The sequence below is a fragment of the Myotis daubentonii genome, chromosome 6, assembly GCF_963259705.1.
Source record: "Myotis daubentonii chromosome 6, mMyoDau2.1, whole genome shotgun sequence".
NCBI classification, from domain to species: domain Eukaryota; kingdom Metazoa; phylum Chordata; class Mammalia; order Chiroptera; family Vespertilionidae; genus Myotis; species Myotis daubentonii.
The window spans coordinates 52,821,377-52,837,996 of NC_081845.1; the positions used below are offsets into that span (position 1 = coordinate 52,821,377).

The 16,620-nt window shown below is 42.8% G+C and overlaps 1 protein-coding gene across 10 annotated transcripts in view; it reads right to left on the minus strand.

Annotated features, from left to right (window-relative positions):
- CASP8AP2 (caspase 8 associated protein 2) overlaps positions 1 to 13,515 on the minus strand; it is a 35,934-nt gene extending 22,419 nt beyond the window's left edge. For 2 of the 10 annotated variants that reach the window (XM_059700961.1, XM_059700962.1), the window contains exons 1-3: positions 13,292 to 13,487; positions 6,736 to 6,818; positions 2,618 to 2,686 (exon numbers count right to left, since the gene is read on the minus strand). In XM_059700961.1, coding sequence (XP_059556944.1) covers positions 2,618 to 2,686; positions 6,736 to 6,790 — 124 coding nt within the window. In that variant the 5' untranslated portion in view covers positions 6,791 to 6,818; positions 13,292 to 13,487. Of the gene's footprint in view, positions 1 to 2,617; positions 2,687 to 6,735; positions 6,819 to 13,164 lie in introns of all 10 variants that reach the window. The other 8 variants (XM_059700952.1, XM_059700955.1, XM_059700953.1 and 5 more) reach the window with 7 other exon arrangements.
- Between the last annotated feature and the right edge of the window lie 3,105 nt (positions 13,516 to 16,620).

Consider the following 16,620-nt stretch of genomic DNA (forward strand, 5'->3'; position numbering starts at 1 on the left):
TTTATAACAAAGAAGCCAAGAATATACAATGGAGAAAGTTAGTCTCTTCAATAAAGAGCCTGTTCCGTTCAAAACTGAACAACCACATGCAAAAGAATAAAACTGGATCCCTGTCCTAGCTGGTTTGGCTCAGTGGATAGAGCGTCAGCCTGTGGACTGAAGGGTCCTAGGTTCGATTCCAGTCAAGGGCACATGCCCAGGTTGTGGACTCAATCCCTAGTGGGGGGCGTGCAGGAGGCAGCCGATTGATGATTCTCTCTCATTGTTGATGTTTCTCTTTCTCTCTCCCTCTCCCTTCCTCTCTGAAATCAATAAAAATATATTTTTTAAAAAAACAACAAAAAACAACTGGATCCCTATCTTACACCATATGCAAATATTCAACTAAAAATGTATAAAGACTTGAATGTAAGACCTGAAACCATAAATCTCCTAGGGGGTGAAAAGACAGGAGGTAATGATTTTTCTGGATTTGACACTAAAAACAAACACAATGAAAGCAAAAATAAACAGGTGGGACTACATCAAATTAAAAAGCTCCTGCACAGCAAAAGAAACCTTCAACAAAATGAAAAGGCAACCTACCCAATGGAAGAAAATATTTGCAAATTACTTATCTGATAAAAGGTTTAATACCCAAAATATATAACGGCTGGTGTACTTCAGTGGTTGAGCATAGACCCAGAAACCAGGAGGTCAGTTTGATTCCTGGTCGGGGCACATGCCTGGGTTTTGGGCTCAATCCCCAGTGGAGGGCATTCAGGAGGCAGCTGATCAATGATTCTCTCTCGTCACTGATATTTCTCTCTCTCCCTATCTCTTCCTCTCTGAAATCAATAAAAATATATAGAAGTGAAAACAGGACCTTACAGAGATGTCTGCACTCTGTATGTTCACTTTGGCATTATTCACAATAGGCAAGATATAGAAAAAACGGAAGTGTCCAACAGTGGATGAATGGATAAAAAAGATATGTGTGCGTGTGTACAACACAATGGAATTATTATTCAGTCATGAGAAAGAAGGACATTCTGTCATTTATGACAACATGGACCTTGAAGGCAGTATAGTAAGTGAAATAAACCAGAAAAAGACACACTGTATGATATCACTTCCATGTGGAATCTAAAAAAGCCAAATGCACAGAAACAGAAACTAGAACAGTGGTTAGCTGGAGGTTGGGTGAGGAAAAAGATATGTTGACCAAAGTACAAACTTCCAGTGTAAGATGAATAAGTTCTGGTGAGCTAATATACAGCATAGTCATTAGAGTTAATAACACTGTATTACATAATTGAAAGTTGCTAAGAGAATCTTAAATGTTCTCACCACAAAAAAAGACAGTAATCATGTAATGTGATGCAGGTGCTAGCTAATTCTATGGTGGTAATCATTTTGCAATACACAAATGTATCAAATCAACACATGTACTCATTAATCTTAATTTTATGTCAAGTACAACTCAATAAAGGTGAAGAAGAAAGAAATGTGTTTAAAATTTTGGATGTTGTGTCTATCACAACTCAATGAACTATACATTTCTCCATCTCCTGCATTTCATCCATATTTATAATGATTTGACAGATTAGAGTTGGAAAAGCAATTTACCTAAAATGCTATGTCAACACATCAGGTATGAGGGTGATATGTGTTCAAAGCCTTAGATATTTGATCATGGAAAAGGTTTCCAATTTGGATAGGTCATGAGGCTCTCTGCATATCACAATCTTACTGATATATTTAAAAATATTTATAGTAACTATCCTTTTCAAAAGTCCTAGTATCATGTAACCTGTTATAGTATGAATAGTAATATGTACAGACAAGACCATCAGTTGCTTTTCAATGGTACAAAATATTTTTGCACAATGTAGTTAAATCTGAGACCTAGATGAGTAACAAACCTGAGCACTAAGTTGTTTTACTGATCAAGCTTTGGGCAAGAATACAATTACCTAAGTGTTAATCATTTCAAAAAAATGGGCAGATTGTTCAGGATCTATGAGTTATTCTAGAAATTAATAACAAAATAAACACTTTCAATAGACTGACCAAACAAAATGAAACTATTCCGTGTACCGGTGGGGGGTCCCTGGGCGTGGCCTGTGGGGATCTGGCTGAAACCCGCAGTCCAACATCCCCTGAGGGATGTAGTAGTGTGAGAAGGGGCAGGCAGCCAGGGAGGAGCCCGAGCCAGGGCCGGGTGCCGCGCCACTTCCGTTCATCCCGGCTCCACTGCCACTCAGTAGGCTCGCTGCCATTCCGCTGCAGTCTCCATGCACCCGTCCTAGGGCGATACCGGTGCACCCATGACTGAGAAGGGGCCACGGGCTTGCTCCCGGTCGGTCCTGATGCCAGTCCTGGTCCAGATGGGAGAGGGGCGCACATGGGGAGTGTCGGTGGGAGAGGCGCGTGCCACAGCAGCTGCACTTGCCAGCCTGTTACCCGGGCATCTGGCGCCCAGCGGTCAGCTGAGCAGCATCCAGCTGTGGAAGCTATCTGACCACCAGGGGGCAGCTCCTGCATTGAGCGTCTGCCTCCTGGTGGTCAGTGCGCGTCATAGCGACCAGTTGAACTGTTGCTTAGGCTTTTATATAGAGAGCATAGATTTACATACCAGAAACAGCACTGTCCAACCCAGCGTATATGTCCAGAGAACCTTCATCATTATTTTTAAGAGGAGAAGCTGCAAGAAAATTAAATTAAAGACTAGTTAAAACTAATTTATTTCACTTAGAGGAGCTTTTTTTTTTTTTTTTTTTTTTTTTTTTTTTTTTTTTTTAGTTATCACTGTGTCTTTATTTCTATTCTCTACTATGAAAAGTTTTCCTAGGGAAGTTTTTTCCATTCCTACTTTGAGGAGCCAGGAAAAGAAAGAGACCTTATTAGCACTGCAACAAAAAATAATTATTTTACAGTTTATTCAGCCTTATAAACAGGAAGATCTTAGCACATAGGTTTATGACTCTATTACCTCAGAAGTATACTTAAAAACTCACTTTCAAAACATACTAGGGAGAAGGTTCCAATTTCAGTAATAGCAAAGTAGTGTCTATCAGACCACTACTTTTCCAAATGCAACCTAGAGTGAAGAAATCTTTCCATCTCGAGCCTTTTCCCTTTCCTAATGAAAGTATAGCCTGAATGTTTTGTAATACGTATTTTGATTTCTCCTCTCGTGATTGACTTTTTTTCCATTTTCTTTTTCAGGAGAAACTAATCAGAGAGGATGCAGGGCATACTTTTTTTTATTATGAAATTTTTATTAAAAAATTCCATCACCATAATTCAAATGCTCTACCACTAAACTTATTTGGTATCATTTTGCAATATATGCAAATAGCAAATCATTACTGCGTACACCTGAAATTAATATGTCATATGCAAATTATACCTCATTAAAAAAAAAAGCTATCTGAAGAACTGAAGAACTAAAGAGCAACCCAAAACATGAAATAACTAGAAGGGAGATAATACTTTAAAGAAAACAGCACTGTGTGAGTTCCCTATCCCCCTTCTATTACAATTTTTTGTGGAAGAACAGGTCCTACCTAGTTGGAGCCACACTGCGCAGTGAAAACTCAGATGGAAAACTCTAGTCCTAACAGGTTGAAGAATCAGAGAAAAAATTTCAGAAGTGGTAACAGCAACTAGAAAGTAATAGAGGGGATTCCCCAAATTGTGCCCAAATCTCTGAGAGACCCCCAAACTACATGGTAAAGATTGAAACTGCAAAAAGTCCAGCTAAAACTAAAAGATCTGATCAGAGATTTCAGCTGCTACCCACCACAGGGAAGGCAGATAGTTCAGTCAGGTTAAATACATGCTAAAATTTAAAACAAGGAACTCTTCAGAGAAATAAATATAGCAGAATCCAATGTCTCTATAAACATAGCATTTACAATATCCAGAATGCAATCCAAAATTACTACATAGGAAATCTTGGTAGAGAAATAGAATCAAAAGAATCAAATTAAAAGTCCTAAAACAGAAAACTATAATATCCAATGTAAAAGAATTCATTGAATGTGCTTTTGACAGAAGAGCCAGTGAACTTAAAGAAAGAAAAATCAATAAAAATTACCCAATCTGAAGAACCAAGAGGAAAAGAAAAACAAAACAGTCTTAATATCCTACAAGACAGTATCAAAAGTTCTCAGTGGGGTGAGGGGTGATAGAAGAGGGTAAAAGGGGGATAAATGATGGAAGGAGACTTGACTTGAGGTGGTGAACACACAATACAATATACAGATGATGTATTGTAGAATTGTACGCCTGAAACCTATGTAATTTTATTAACCAATGTCACCCCAATAAAGTCTATAAAAAATAAATTTAAAAAAAGAAAAAGTTCTCACATATTATATATCTGGATTCCCAAAAGAAAAAAGAGAGAATGGAGAAGAAAATAATACTAAGACTAGAAATGGTAAAATTAGTAAACTTAAAGATTAACTATTTGCTCTTAATTTATTTTAATTCCTCTTAATTTCTTTAAGACACATAGAACAATTTAAAATAAAAGTTATAGCATTGTATTGTGGGGTTTATGACATCTTTAACATAGGGGATGGATGGAGATTAAATGCAACTATAAGTACAAGATTACATCTTATATGAAAAAGTACAATACTAGTAAGTAGACTGCAAATGTTAAAGATGCATACTACAAATCCTTATGCAACCACTAAAAATAATACAGAGGTATAGCCAAGAAACTAATACATGAATTAGAATGGAATTCTAAAATATATTCAAATATTTGAAAGAAGCATGAAAGTCAGAAAGAAAAAAATCATGGAGACAAACTAAAATATTAATATAACAGATATAAATCCAATCACAATAATAAAGGACATTATTGTGTTATCAGAATAAAAATTGCAGATTGAGTATTGTTATCAGTGTAGAATTTACTGAAATTGATATTTTGCTGTTATTATGCAATAAAACCAACTTTTTCTTACAAAATACACAATGAAATATTTGGGAATAAAGACCATAATACATATAACTTAATCTCAAATGGGTCAGGAAAAATTGTGTGTATGTGTATTTATAGAGTATGGCCCTAGCTGGTTTGGCTCAGTGGATAGAGCTTCAGCCTACAGACTGAAGGGTCCTGAGTTTGATTCAGGTCAAGGGCACATGCCCAGGATGTGGGCTCGATCCCCAGTAGAGGGTGTGCAAGAGGCAGCAGATCAATGATTCTCTCTCATCTTGATGTTTCTGTTTCTCTCTCCCTCTCCCTTCTTCTCTGAATAAAAAAAAATATATATAAAAAAAATAGAGAGTATGTACACAGCAATAAAGCCACTGGTATAAAATATTAATAGAAGGCAAATTTGGAAGAAACTAGGTAAATGGTATTTTGTTTTCTTAAAAATACATTTTATTGATATTTTACAGAGAGGAAGGGAGAAGGATAGAGAGTTAGAAACATCGATGAGAGAGAAACATGGATCAGCTGCCTCCTGCACACCTCCTACTGGGGATGTGCCCGCAACCAAGGTACATGCTCTTGACTGGAATCGAACCTGGGACCTTTCAGTCCGCAGGCTGATGCTCTATCCACTGAGCCAAACTGGTTAGGACGGTAAATGGTTTTTTTATGTTCTTATTCTTGCAATTTTTCTGTAACCTTGAAATTATTTCCAAACAAATATAATAAAAACACAATTATGAAAATGTTAAATAAATAAAATGTTTCATGAAATCATGTTAAGTGGTAAAAAATAAAATACACACTGGGACTGTAGCTACTGAAAAATATATGTATGTAGACAGGGACTTGTGAAAGAGTAATATGTAGAAATAAAAACAGCTATTTCCAGCAAATGGGATTAACAATGTAGTTTGTCCTTCACAATAATAAGAGTTGCAGATGTAGCAAAGTTAACCATTTGTGAATAGACGTAAAAAGTAAAAGTGTTGATTATATTATACTTTCAATTTTTCTGTTGGTTTAAAATATCTCGAAGAAAAAATATCATGAGAAATATACAGCAGCATAAAAATTTGAAACTACAAAATTACATAACACCAAAAAAAAAATAATACTACCCAGAGCAGTTATGTTGGCCATATTTTATGTGAATCTTTCCATATTTATGAATAATAGTTTTTAAAAATATATACTTAAGCAAAAATAGAATTCTACTAGACATGTTTTACAACTGATATTTTAACTATAGCATAGTAATTGTAATTCTAGTCAATAAATATACTCTTATTTGTAATTTCAAAAAATGTAATTACAATTAATTACAATTAAGACAAAAGAACTAGTAAATGTTACATCAGGATCTGGAAGTTTACATTGCACATATTACTTAAAATATTTCCATTTTATAAGATTATTTTACTACTATGCCTTGATTATCTTTCATAGTGTCAATTTCCCCCTGAACAACAATAAACAAGCACCACTGCAATTACTGAAAGTATTCACTTCAAGAGTAACAAATACCTATCTTGTACTTTTTTGGATATAACAGTAAAAATCATTAGGACTTACATTTGCAAAGTTGCTAATTCATTACATTTAAGAGGCTTGAAAGAATTCAGTGACTAAAAGTTCACATTTGCTAGGCACTTCCTATTTGCCAGGCACTTTATTGTATTAATTCATTTATATGTGGAGAGAAAAAGTTGATAATTGGTATTTTCAATGAGAACAAATAAATGATTTTGTAATTAGATAAATTTAGAAAAACAATTACAATAAGCGCTTACCCGAGAAGACATCAAATAAACTTGTTCCATCACCACTTTCATCATCTGCTGCCATGATCCTATTTCCTTTTGATAGTTGCCATCTAAAGTATTACACATAAAGATTTTCTACTGTTAAAAAAACAACATAATTCAAAGACTAAACCTAGCTTTAAGTTAAAAAGCAACTTTCAAATTGGGACACACTCACACTGAATGAGTTCACTCTCTGTCATGATTATAAAAAAAAGCCTAACATTTTCCAAAAGGTAAGATTATAAAACAAAAATATTAAACTTGACGATGTGGTTAAGCCATGTCACAATGTGAATGATGCTAATTTAATAAAACAGACCAAAATACAAATTAACGTTTATACTCAAATTAGAGCCCTGGTGCACGAAATTCATGCACTCGGGGGGGGGGGCAGGTTTTCTCAGCCTGGATTACGAGAGGGCGCAGGCCAGGCCAAGGGACCCCACCGGTGCATGATCAGGGCCAGGGAGGGACATGTTAGGTTGGCCAGCTGGGGAGGGACCGTGGGAGGGCTCCAGGGCTTGTCTGGCTCATCTTGCTTAGTCCCGATTGGCCGGACCCCAGCAGCAAGCTAACCTACCGGACAGAGCATCTGCCCCCTGGTGGTCAGTGCATATCATATGACTGTTTGACTGTCTGCCCCCTGGTGGTCAGTGCACGTCATAGCAAGCAGTTGAGGGGCCTTAGCATATCATTAGCATATTACACTTTGATTGGTTGAATGGCTGACGGGACAACCAGACACTTAGCATATTAGGCTTTTATTATATAGGACTAGAGGCCCGGTGCACAAAAATTTGTGCACTGCGGGGGGGGGGGGGGGGGTCCCTCAGCCCGGCCTGTGCCCTCTCACAGTCTGGGAACCCTCGGGAGATAACGACCTGCTGGCTTAGGCCAGCTCCCGAGTGGCAGCGGGCAGGCCCAATCCCTAGGTGCAGCCCCTGGTCGGGCTCAGAGCAGGGCCGATTGGGAAGTTGGGGCGCCGCCCCCTATCATGCACAGAGCAGGCGGGTCGGGAGGCTGCGATGCCACCCTCAGTCACGCTCAGGGTAGGACCAATTGGGGGATTGGGACGCCGCCCCCTGTCACACTCAAGGCAGGGTCGATGGGGAGGTTGCGGCGCCACCCCATCACGCACAGAGCAGGGCCAATCAGGGGGTTGGGGCGCTGCCCCCTGTCACGCACAGAGCAGGGCCCATCAGGGGGGTTGGGTCTCTGAACCCTGTTACGCACAGAGCAGGACCCATCAGGGGGGTTGGGTCTCTGAACCCTGTTACGCACAGAGCAGGGTCGATCAGGGGGTTGGGGAGCTCCCCCTTGTCACGCACAGAGCAGGGCCTATCAGGGGGGTTGGGTCTCTGAACCCTGTCACTCACAGAGCAGGGCCTATCAGGGGGGTTGGGTCTCTGAACCCGGTCACGCACAGAGCAGGGCCTATCAGGGGGGTTGGGTCTCTGAACCCTGTCACGCACAGAGCAGGGCCCATCAGGGGGGTTGGGTCTCTGAACCCTGTTACGCACAGAGCAGGGTCGATCAGGGGGTTGGGGAGCTCCCCCTTGTCACGCACAGAGCAGGGCCTATCAGGGGGGTTGGGGCTCCCGTACCCTGTCACGTACAGAACAGGGCCGATCAGGGGGTTGAGGATCTCGCCCCTGTCACTCACAGAGTAGGGCCGATAGGGGAGTTGGGGCACCGCCCCCTGTCACACACAGAGCAGGGCGGATCAGGGGGTTGGGGCGCCGCACCCTGTCACACTCGGGGCAGGGCCGATGGGGAGGTTATGGCTCTACCCCATCACACACAGAGCAGGGCCCATGGGGGGTGGTTGGGGCACCTCTCTCCATCACCCACAGAGCAGAGCGGATCAGGGTTTGGGGCGCCGCCAGTCACACTCCAGGCAGGGCCGATGGGGAGGTTATGGCCCTACACCGCCACACACAGAGCAGGGCCCGTGGAAGGGGATTTGGGGCGCCACACCCTGTCACCCACAGAGCAGGGCCGATCAGGGGGTTGGGGAGCTCCCCCCTATCAGGCACAGAGCAGGGCTGATCAGGGGGTTGGGGCGCCTTCCCATCACGAACAGAGCAGGGCAGATAGGGAGGTTGTGGCCCCGTCCCCTGTCACACATAGAGCCGCAGGGCAATCGTGGGGTTTGGGCGCTGCCCCGTCACGCTGATCCTGGTGCCGGGAGGCCTCGCGGCTCCGCTGATCCCGGTGCTGGGAGGCATATTACCCTTTTACTATATAGGATAGAGTCCTGGTGCACGGGTGGGGGCCGGCTGGTTTGCCCTGAAGGGTGTCCTGGATCAGGGTGGGGGTCCCCACTGGGGTGCCTGGCCAGTCTGGGTGAGGGGCTGAGGGCTGTTTTCAGGCTGGCGGGTGACTGAAGCTCCCAACCGCTCCTTTTTTTCTTTTTTTTTCTTTTTTATTCTGGGCCAGCTTTAGCTCTGAGGCTTGGCTCCAGCTCTTAGGCCTCGGCTGCTGAAAGCAGGTATCTAGTTTGTTTGGGTTCTATAATCGAAACACTGTTTCAACTCCAGCTCTGAGATCCCGGCTGGCTGAAAGCAGGTCTGGGGTTTTGTTTAGCTTCTATATTTGTAACAATGTTTCAAACTGCAAGCTCAGAGGTCGGCAAGGCAGGCGGGGAACTTTGGAGTCCTCCGTCACTGAAGCAAGCAAGCCTCATGTTCGCTTCAAGCTGCCTGGTTGCCGGCCGCCATCGTGGCTGGCAGTTAATTTGCATATCGCCCTGATTAGCCAATGGGAAGGGTAGCGGGCGTACGGCTAATTACCATGTTTCTCTTTTATTAGATAGGATAAGCCAACTATCATATCAAATAAGTACAACTATATGGTAACTTCTGAGTCCTCAGCAAATCATCATATTTGGTGGTGGTCTTAGGGACACCAAACATACATGTTTTCACCAATAGGATAGTAAGATAGGCAAACAGCAAAGAGTTTGATACTATACTAGGTTGGTAAAGGTGTGGGAAAACAGGTACTCTCATACATCACTCAAGTGTATACTAGTACAAGCTCTATGGAAGCAATTTCATAATAGTTATCAAGTTTTTAAAAGAAAATATTCTTTGACCCAACAATTTCATATCTAGTCATTTGTTTGGCAGATATACAAGCATGTTGTTACAAAAATGTTATGTATGGAAATATTTAATGTGGCAAGACTGAAAGCCACAAAAGAATCCAAAACAACCATGATGGTCTGGCTCAGAGGCTGAGAGTGGACCTGTGAAACAGGTCATGGTTCAATTACCGGTCAGGGCACATGCCCAGGTTGTGAGCTTGATCCCCAGTGCAGGGTGTGCAAGCAGCAGCTGATCAATGATTCTCTCTCATCACTGGTGTTTCTCTCTCTCACTCTTCCTTCCTCTCTATAATCAAAAATATATTTTAAAATAAAAAATAAAACACATAAAAATAAATAGCTCCAGGTTATGCTGCTGCTCCATGGACCACACTTTGAGAACTACAATTTTAGACCAGTGCTGTCCAAAAGAATTTTCTACAATGATAACAATGTTCCATATTTGAGTTGTCTAATATGGCAACTACTATCCATATGTGGCTATTGAGTAGATGAAAATTGGACAGCATGACTGAGTGTATTAGTTTCCTAATGCTGCTCTAACAAATTAACCACAAACTCAGTGACTTAACACAAATTTATTATTTTACAATCTTATTTACCACGAAACGCTCACAGAAAGGATTTCACAGAGCTGTGGTTATTACAATTTCAATAACACCTCTTTGGCTCTAAACGCTATGGAACACCTATAAAAACGTATTTGAATACTTTCTTCCTAAGGAGATGAAAGGAAGTCCTGGACATCAATATCTTTTCTACAACAAAACAAAAAGGGGGAAGGAAAAAAGAGCAAGTACTGCCACAAAAAGTAGGGATACCCATTTGGATTTATAGGCTCCTCTGCTGTTCCCTCAGATTACATGAAAATTAGAAACTGTCTATACTAAAATTCAAACCAAAGTCAGCAATAAGTTGCTAAAGTTAATAAAGTAAACACAGTCCCTTAAGTCCAAGCTCACCAAATCCAAAACCAAAGATCATCTTTCCATCAACATCTGTCACCTCCCAAACCCTCTACTTCTTTGCGTAGCATCAGCATTCCTTAATATCCTACTGATGCTCCTCTGCAATGTTTCTCCCATTAACCCTCATTCTGCCATTTGAATTTGTTTCCCATTATAGCTATCTAAGTATGTCCTCTCTCCAAATACATGCTACATACAACTGTTGGGTTACTTCTTCTAAAGCAATCCTGCTCATATCACTTCCTGCTAAAAAAAACTATCCATTACTTCCCAATGTCTACTGAATCAATTCCAAACTCCTTACTTTGCTATAATACCTGTCGCCTTCCTTTCTAGCCCATCATTAATCATTCCAAGGTCTCCAAAATTGCAAGGTTCAGTGAAACTGAGTTCCTGTTTGCAAACACAATTCCTGACAGCATCTCCCCACATCCATCTATGAGCTCATGAACAAGTCTCGATGTGAATATCCACAAGGTTAGAATGTAATAAATAAGGTTCTAAAAAGTCAGATGATATATTACACAATTAAAATACTTGGACTTTGCCAAAACTGGTTTGGCTCGGTGGATAAAGCGTCGGCCTGCGGACTGAAGGGTCCCGGGTTCGATTCCAGTCAAGGGCATGTACCTGGGTTGCGGGCACATCCCCAGTGGGGGATGTGCAGGAGGCAGCTGATCGATGTTTCTCTCTCATCAATGTTTCTAACTCTGTCTCTCTCCCTTCCTCTCTGTAAAAAATCAATAAAATAAAAAAATATATTAAAAAAAATACTTGGACTTTGCCTGGCTGGTGTGGTTCAGTGGTTGAACATCGACCTATGAACCAGGAGGTCATGGTTCAATACCCTGTCAGGGCACATGCCCAGATTATGCGCTCGATCCCCAGTGGGGGTGTGTGCAAGAGGCAGCTGATCAATGATTCTCTCTCATCATTGATGTTTCTCTCTCGCTCTCCCTCTCCTTTCCCCTCTGGAATCAATAAAAATGTATTTTAAAAAAAGACTACAGGGGACTCTTTCCCCCTCCCCACGTGGGAGTCTGTGCTTATTCTTCAATAAATTTCCACCTTTGCTATACCAAAAAAAAAAAAAAAAGACTATATCCAGCAGGGAATGGGGAACCACCAAAGGTTTTTAAAGCAGGGGAGTATCATGATCAAATGTGCACTTCAGAAATTTAACTCTAGCCCTAACCTGTTTGGCTTAGTGGATAGAGCGTCAGCCTGTGAACTGAAGGGTCCCAGGTTCAACTGCGTTGTGGGCTTGATCCCCAGTGGGGGACATGCAGGAGGCAGCGGATCAATGATTCTCTCTCATCATTGATGTTTCTACCTCTCTTTCCTTCTCCTTTCCTCTCTGAAGTCAATAAAAAATAAATAAGAATAAAATAATTAAAAGAGGTAATGCAATAAGCATTTGTAGAGAAAAATAAGAAAAAGCCTGAGAGGAAGAGTGTATTTTGAATTTTGAGGCTCATGGAAAAGGCTAAATCTAAGTATAGCAAAATCCATGAAGAATATGTAAGGAGAAAATAACAAACACTACACATACTGAACCCTACATTTAGATCAGCCAGACACTGATCTAAATGTTCCAAATACATTATTAAAATACTTTAAATCCTGCACAAGTCCTATGAGATGTGCACTACTATTAATTTTCCCTTTTACAGATGAGTAAACAGATACAGATGATTAAGAAACTTACCCTAAAGTAAAAGAGCTGGTAAGTGGCAGATCTGGGATTGGATCCCAGCTCTCTCTAAAGCCAGATGACAAAATCAAGAATATCAGGGAGAAGAGCCTAATTTTTTTTTTTTTTTTGAAAGGGGGCCATCTCCTTGTAAAATGGCAAGAAACGTTGGAAGATAACTGGAGTCAGGGAGGGGGTAATTCTTGCCCTGAATGTCTCTGTCCCTCTCCAAAGAGACACTGAGTGAGATGAGAAAGGGGCTTTGAGGGGAGGGAAAGGTTTGGAGCTGGAGCTGGAAAGAATGGAAAAGATGAGCAAAGAACCTAGGAAAGACCAGGGAAGAATCAGAGTCAACGCCAACAAATGGATCCCTGAACCATTTATCCTGAAATTCTGCAAATTCCACATTAACATCTGAGTTAGGGCCTACTGTGTGTCACGGTTCTAGACGCTGTGGAGATCAAGAAAATTCTCACGACCCCATCAATGATCACCCCAATAGGCGCTCAGGAAGACCCATTCCTCCAAAGACTCCCATCGGAAAGCCTGTAAGAGTACAACCCCAAACGAGCTTGTGGCTTTTTGGGGGGCTCGGGGGGCGGCGGGGCGGGAAAGGGGCGGTCGAAAGCGCAACTCCTACTTACGCTCGCCCCAGCACCAGCCTGGACCCTTCCCCAGGGACAAGAGGGACGCGAACGCGAGCCCAGAAGCTGCAACCGAGGGCGACGGGAACCGGGCTCCCGGCGGGCCCCGGACATCAGGCGCACCCACCCCTCCCCGACTCCGCCGCTCTCTCCGAGTCCCTGGCTCCCGACACGCCGCCGGCCTCCGCTCGGGGTACGACCTCCCAGGCAGCCTCTTCCCCGGCAGCGCTGGACCGACGGACCCAGCCGGCAACTTACCCACCCGGTCCGGCCCAACACAGCCCGGAATCCTTTCGGTGCAGCTAGGTCTCCCTGGCATCTCTGCCAATGCCAGAGCTCAACCAGGACGCGGAGGCGGGACTGCGCGCCCCTGGCCAATCAGACCGGACGCAAAGCACGTCCCGGCGCACACAACTAGTTCCCGCCGTCCGCAGGGGAGAAAAACCACGGTTGGCGCCAAACTCCAGTGGCCTTCGGGGCGGGGCGACGGGGAAGGGCGGGGCCTGGGCTGGCGGGGAAGGAGACGGGAGCCTCCCTACGGAAGGGGTGGAGCCTCGGCCAAGGTGGGGGCCGGCCCGGGAAAAGCTCCTTGAATGAAAGGGAAAGTAAGCTCTGAGAAGGTCTGGTCTTCGTTTAGTCCTCCTTCCAAAAATTCTGCGGAGCATCAGCCACGTTCTAGACTTGGTGCTGGGCGCTGGCTCGGTAACGATGACTGAGCGCTGTTCCTGGCCCTGACACTGGCCTGGGTGGTAGCAAACAGCTTAGCCCGGGGTTGGGAGCTTTGAGGAAGGATGCCAGTCCAGTCGGGGCAGGGAGAGGAGAGCTTATAGACCCTATTATATAGAGGGTAAATACCTGAATGGTTGGATAGAACCTGCAAGAACCCAAGGTGCCCGTAGGGTCCAGCCCCCGGAGGGGAAGTCTGCGCCCTTGGCTGGTGAGGAAGTGAAACAAACCCAACTTCCTCGGCTACATCAACTTGCAACTGCCGTATCAACTTATTACATATTTATAAATTTTCTAAAAGGCCCCCATGTGGGAGAATATGTTTTGGGAGAACACTGGCTTCCTAGATTCTCCCCCAGCCAGCTTAGCTCCTAAGAAATTCAAGATAGTTAGGCATTCCAGGTAGTGAAGGTTGGGAAAGAGTCAAAGGCTACAACCACAAGGCGTTCATTATTGCTGGAGCAGAAAGCCTGGAGACGGAAGCAGGAATCAGACCTTGAAAGGCCATGTATATGTCAAAGAACTTGGAATTTACCTTTAAATGATGAGGCATGGGGACCACTGAAGGATTTTAAGCTTGAGGTTGTGATGATGTAATTTACATTATTAAGATCCTTTGGCCTTGTTGGCCAGTGTGGCTCAGTGGTTGAGCTTTGACCTATGAACCTGGAGGTCAGGACCCTTGCCCAGGTTTTGAGCTGGATCCCAATAGGTGGCGTGTAGGAGGGAGCTGATCAGTGAGTGCTTCTCATCTTTTTTTTTTTTTTTTTTTGATTTCAGAGAGGAAGGGAGAGGGAGAGAGAGATAGAAACATCAATGATGAGAGAGAATCATTGATTGGCTGCTTCCTGCACACCCCCACCGGGGATTGAGCCCACAACCCAGGCATGTGCCCTTGGCCGGATTCGAACCCGGGACCCTTCAGTCTGCAGGCTGACGCTCTATCCACTGAGCCAAGCTGGCCAGGGCGTGATTCTCATCTTTGATGTTTCTATCTCTCCTTCTCCTGTTCTCTCTGAAATAAAAATTAAAAAAAAACATTAAAAATATCCTTTGATGCCGAAACCGGTTTGGCTCAGTGGATAGAGCATCGGCCTGCGGACTGAAGGGTCTCAGATTCGATTCCCGTCAAGGGCATGTACCTGGGTTGCGGGCACATCCCCAGTAGGAGATGTGCAGGAGGAGGCTGATCGATGTTTCTCTCTCATTGATGTTTCTGACTCTCTATCTCTCTCCCTTCCTCTCTGTAAAAAATCAATAAAATATATTTTTAAAAAAACAATCCTTTGGCCTTGAGAAGGAGGATTCTGAAATGTTCTTGTAGTGATCCATGCTACAGAAAATGAGGATCTGAAGGAGATGGTAGGTAAGAAAGGAGATAGATTTTTCAATATTTAGGATATAACATCAATGAAACTTAGCAAATGATTGAATGTTGGCTTTCAGCATAACATTCATCAAAAATGTTTATTGAGAGAGCACAGATACTTCAAACATAAGTGAAAATTTCCCCCAAAATTATCTTCCAGGAAAAAGTGACCTTATTATTGAAATCATTACAAAGTCATTTTATTGGCACTCTCTTAAATACTTTATATTGAATAAAAAATAGTGATTGATTTTTAAATATTCGCTTGGAAAGATCTCAATCAGTGCCAATTTGGGATACTTATAGAAGTAAACTGAAGAACAAATAAATGTAACAGCTATGTGTTTTAAGGAGTCTGAACTCCATAAAACAATTGCAAATTGCTTTTAAGAAAGCAATTTCTGCCCTAGCCAGCTTGGCTCAGTAGATAGAGTGTGGGCCTTTGGACCAAAGGGTCCGGATTCGATTATGGTCAATGGCAGGGACCTTGGTTACAGGCTCCTCCCAGGCCCAGGCCCTGGGTTGGGGGTGTGTAGGAGGCAACCAATTGATGTGTTTCTCTCACATCAATGTTTCTCTCTCTTTTTTCCTCTCTCTTCCACGCTCCGTAAAAATCAATGTAAAAATATCCTCTGGTGAGGATCAACAACAACAACAAAGCAATTTTTGCCCAACCAGTGTGGCCCAATGAGGGTCGACCTATGAACCAGGAGGTCATGGTTCAATTCCAGGTCAAGGCACAAGTCCAATTGCAGATTGCTCAATCCCGGGGGCGGGGCGGGGGGGGCGGGGCGGGGGCGGGCATGCAGGAAGCAGCTGCTCAAGGATTCTCTCTCATCATTGCTGTTTCTATCTCTCCGTCTCCCTTCCTCTGAAATCAATAAAAAGATAGTAATTAAAAGAAATTTTTAAGTCTATTTGAGCAAAAATCAATTTGAATTGAGCAGAATCCAATTTAGCAGATAAAACAGAGCTTTGAGGAGATGTACAAAGTTAAGACTTTTATAGGAGAAGGGAGCAGGAACAAAGAAATTATACTAGTAGAAAAATCAAGTTGGTTATTGTAAGGTTACTTTCCCTAGGGGATGGCAGAAGTTTATCAGACAGATTACCTAACTAATACTGATCAGGCCATTCATGATTAACTGGTTTAAGATTCCATTTCTGGGGAAGCCGAAACTGTAATCAAGTTAAGTCTCGGTTTGGTGACTTGGGGAATACCATTGCTGCTCCATTTTGGGCTTGTTGTCTTGTTTTTAACAATAATAAGGTAGAGTATTGCTTAAAGAAGTTGGAATTTGAGAACTGCATGGCTGTTAATATATCTTAGAACTGCACCACGATATTTTAGAAAGAGAACA